The sequence below is a fragment of the Leuciscus leuciscus genome, assembly GCF_965113295.1.
Source record: "Leuciscus leuciscus genome assembly, chromosome: 6".
Lineage (NCBI taxonomy): Eukaryota > Metazoa > Chordata > Actinopteri > Cypriniformes > Leuciscidae > Leuciscus > Leuciscus leuciscus.
Window position 1 is genome coordinate 33,460,394 of NC_138730.1, and position 2,257 is coordinate 33,462,650.

The 2,257-nt window shown below is 36.7% G+C and overlaps 1 protein-coding gene across 1 annotated transcript; it reads left to right on the top strand.

Moving 5' to 3' along the window:
• The first annotated feature begins 599 nt into the window (after window positions 1–599).
• Window positions 600–1,971, top strand: LOC309500698 (apolipoprotein D-like). Its single transcript, XM_082172391.1, has 5 exons — window positions 600–625; window positions 719–853; window positions 924–1,042; window positions 1,244–1,332; window positions 1,418–1,971. The coding sequence occupies exons 2-5, from the start codon at window positions 734–736 to the stop codon at window positions 1,657–1,659; spliced, it is 570 nt and encodes a 189-aa protein (XP_082028517.1). The 5' UTR covers window positions 600–625; window positions 719–733; the 3' UTR covers window positions 1,660–1,971.
• Window positions 1,972–2,257: the final 286 nt, after the last annotated feature.

Sequence of the window (2,257 nt, forward strand, 5' to 3'; positions counted from 1 at the left end):
TAATTGTAAAACTATAAAGCTTGATGGATTCAGGCAGTTTCTTCAGGAAAACGTAAATCACAGATGTGCACAATGATGGTGCTGGAGAATTACATTTTAAATGATGAATTGCTACCTTTTATATCAGTGTTTTGATTGTCTTTAGCTTAAAATGCATTTCTTCAGGTTAAAATGTTGCTTACGTGACCGATATGGGACTTAGATTATCACATTCACACCAATTAAAGCTTTAATGTGTTCTGTCACAAAATGTATGTTTTTTTTTTTTCTTATATAAAATGTACAATCGTGTAAAATGAGCAAAATAATTGTTCATTCAAATACTGGCGGCACATGGATTCTCAGGAAACCTTTTGAGTTTTATTTTAAAGCTTTAGTTTCAAAGATGTGGAAAGCTATACATGTGACTTGATGATCACCTTCTTCTGAGAAGTTCAACTCAAGGTGTGTTTACTTAACCTTCAACATCTGTTTGAGCAGATGCCCAGGTTCCCCAAACCTATTTTAATTCGGGGTTTTTTAAAGTTGAAGAGGGTGGAGTTTGTGATATAACCAAAAGATGTAACGGTCTATATATACTAAACTTTGTCACTGTTCTTTACCTTCCACTCTTGAGTCCAAACAGGTAAGGTGATTGCTTTGAGTCTGCAACTATCCAACCTTTAATTCACATTAAATTGTTATGCTCATTAAGTATGAATTTCTGGGGGTTTTTCAGGTTCAAACTGAAAGAATGCAGGCTCTTCAGGTTCTGTCTCTGACTTTGCTGTCCGTGCTGGCGGCCAGCGCTCAGTCCATCAGCTCTGGAAAATGTCCAGAACCTCCTGTTCAGCAAAACTTTGATCCTGCTAGGGTAAGCGTTTGCTTATACACTGTAAAAAATATCCACCTATTTAAATACTTAAATACTTGTTATTTTATAGTACATGGGCAGATGGCATGAGATCATGAAGATTCCAGCCCCGTTCCAGTTGGGCGAGTGCTGCCAGGCCACTTACACTCTGAGTGACGGCATTGTCCTGGTTCGAAATGATGAGCTACTGTAAGTATTGATGGGCACATAGTTCACTATAAATATAATATCATACATTTGTTAATATTCTGAATATAATAAGTATATTTACAAATAAAATAATAATACAATTAAATTGATTCTGATATTCAGAATATTCAAAAGAGTTTTGCACTTTCTTCTGAAATGGCTTAAATGAAGCTAATATCTTTTCTCTGGACATCCTCACAGTGCTAATGGCACTATCAGCTTCATTGAGGGAACTGCCAAGATTGTAGATGCATCAGAGCCTGCCAAACTTGAAGTCAGCTTCTTTGAAAGTAAGTCTAAACAAATCATTATTTTCAGCTGGTTAATTTGATTTTATTTACAAATCTTTGATTTGAGTTCTCCATCTTTTTTCAGATGCTCCTCCTGGCCCCTACTGGGTGCTGGCCACTGATTATGATGAATACACCCTGGTTTATTCATGCTCTGATTTCGCTGGTCTCTTTCACGCTGAGTTTTCCTGGATCATGAGCAGGACACGCACACTTCCCAAGGAGACCGTCTCTGCGCTGTTAGACATCCTCAAATCCCAAGGCATCAGAACTGATGTTTTTACTGAGACCGACCAGAGACCGGGACTGTGCAGCGGCATGCCTTAATACAGCCTTGAATAATGAGCTATGAGATGTGTTGTGGTCTAATTTTTTTTTTTTTTTTTAAAGACCTTACATTATTATTATTTTTTTTTTTCTGTAATATTCCCACAACATATTCTTAATCAGTGGTCTGTGGCATGAGAATGTGAATAAATATGTTCTGAATCGTAGGTCGCAATGTAAACTAAAGCTTGTAGTTTAATCCTATTTATCCATTGCTGATGTCACTTTTCTTTCTTCAAACAGTTGAATGTTGTCTAGATAATATATATTGTGTGATAAATCAAAAACTTTGGATAAGACTTTGAATAAAGGACAACATATCAAAATGCTGCCTTTTGTCATTTGTTTTGTTATAGGTTTTGTTCAGAGCCATAGAGAGAGAGAGTTGCGACACTCTTTGATGTCGCCGCTATGGCTGTCACGTGGTTCATGTAAGCCCCAATAATAGTTCCAAAACGTACGCTGGCTGTCATGTTCTTCTATGGGACAGACAGCAGCGATTGCATTATTGAACGGTAAATATAAAATAAAACACACACCCAAGTACTTTTTCAGCTGTTATTGCATTATTGCATTTTGTTAATGTCAGTTTTGCATT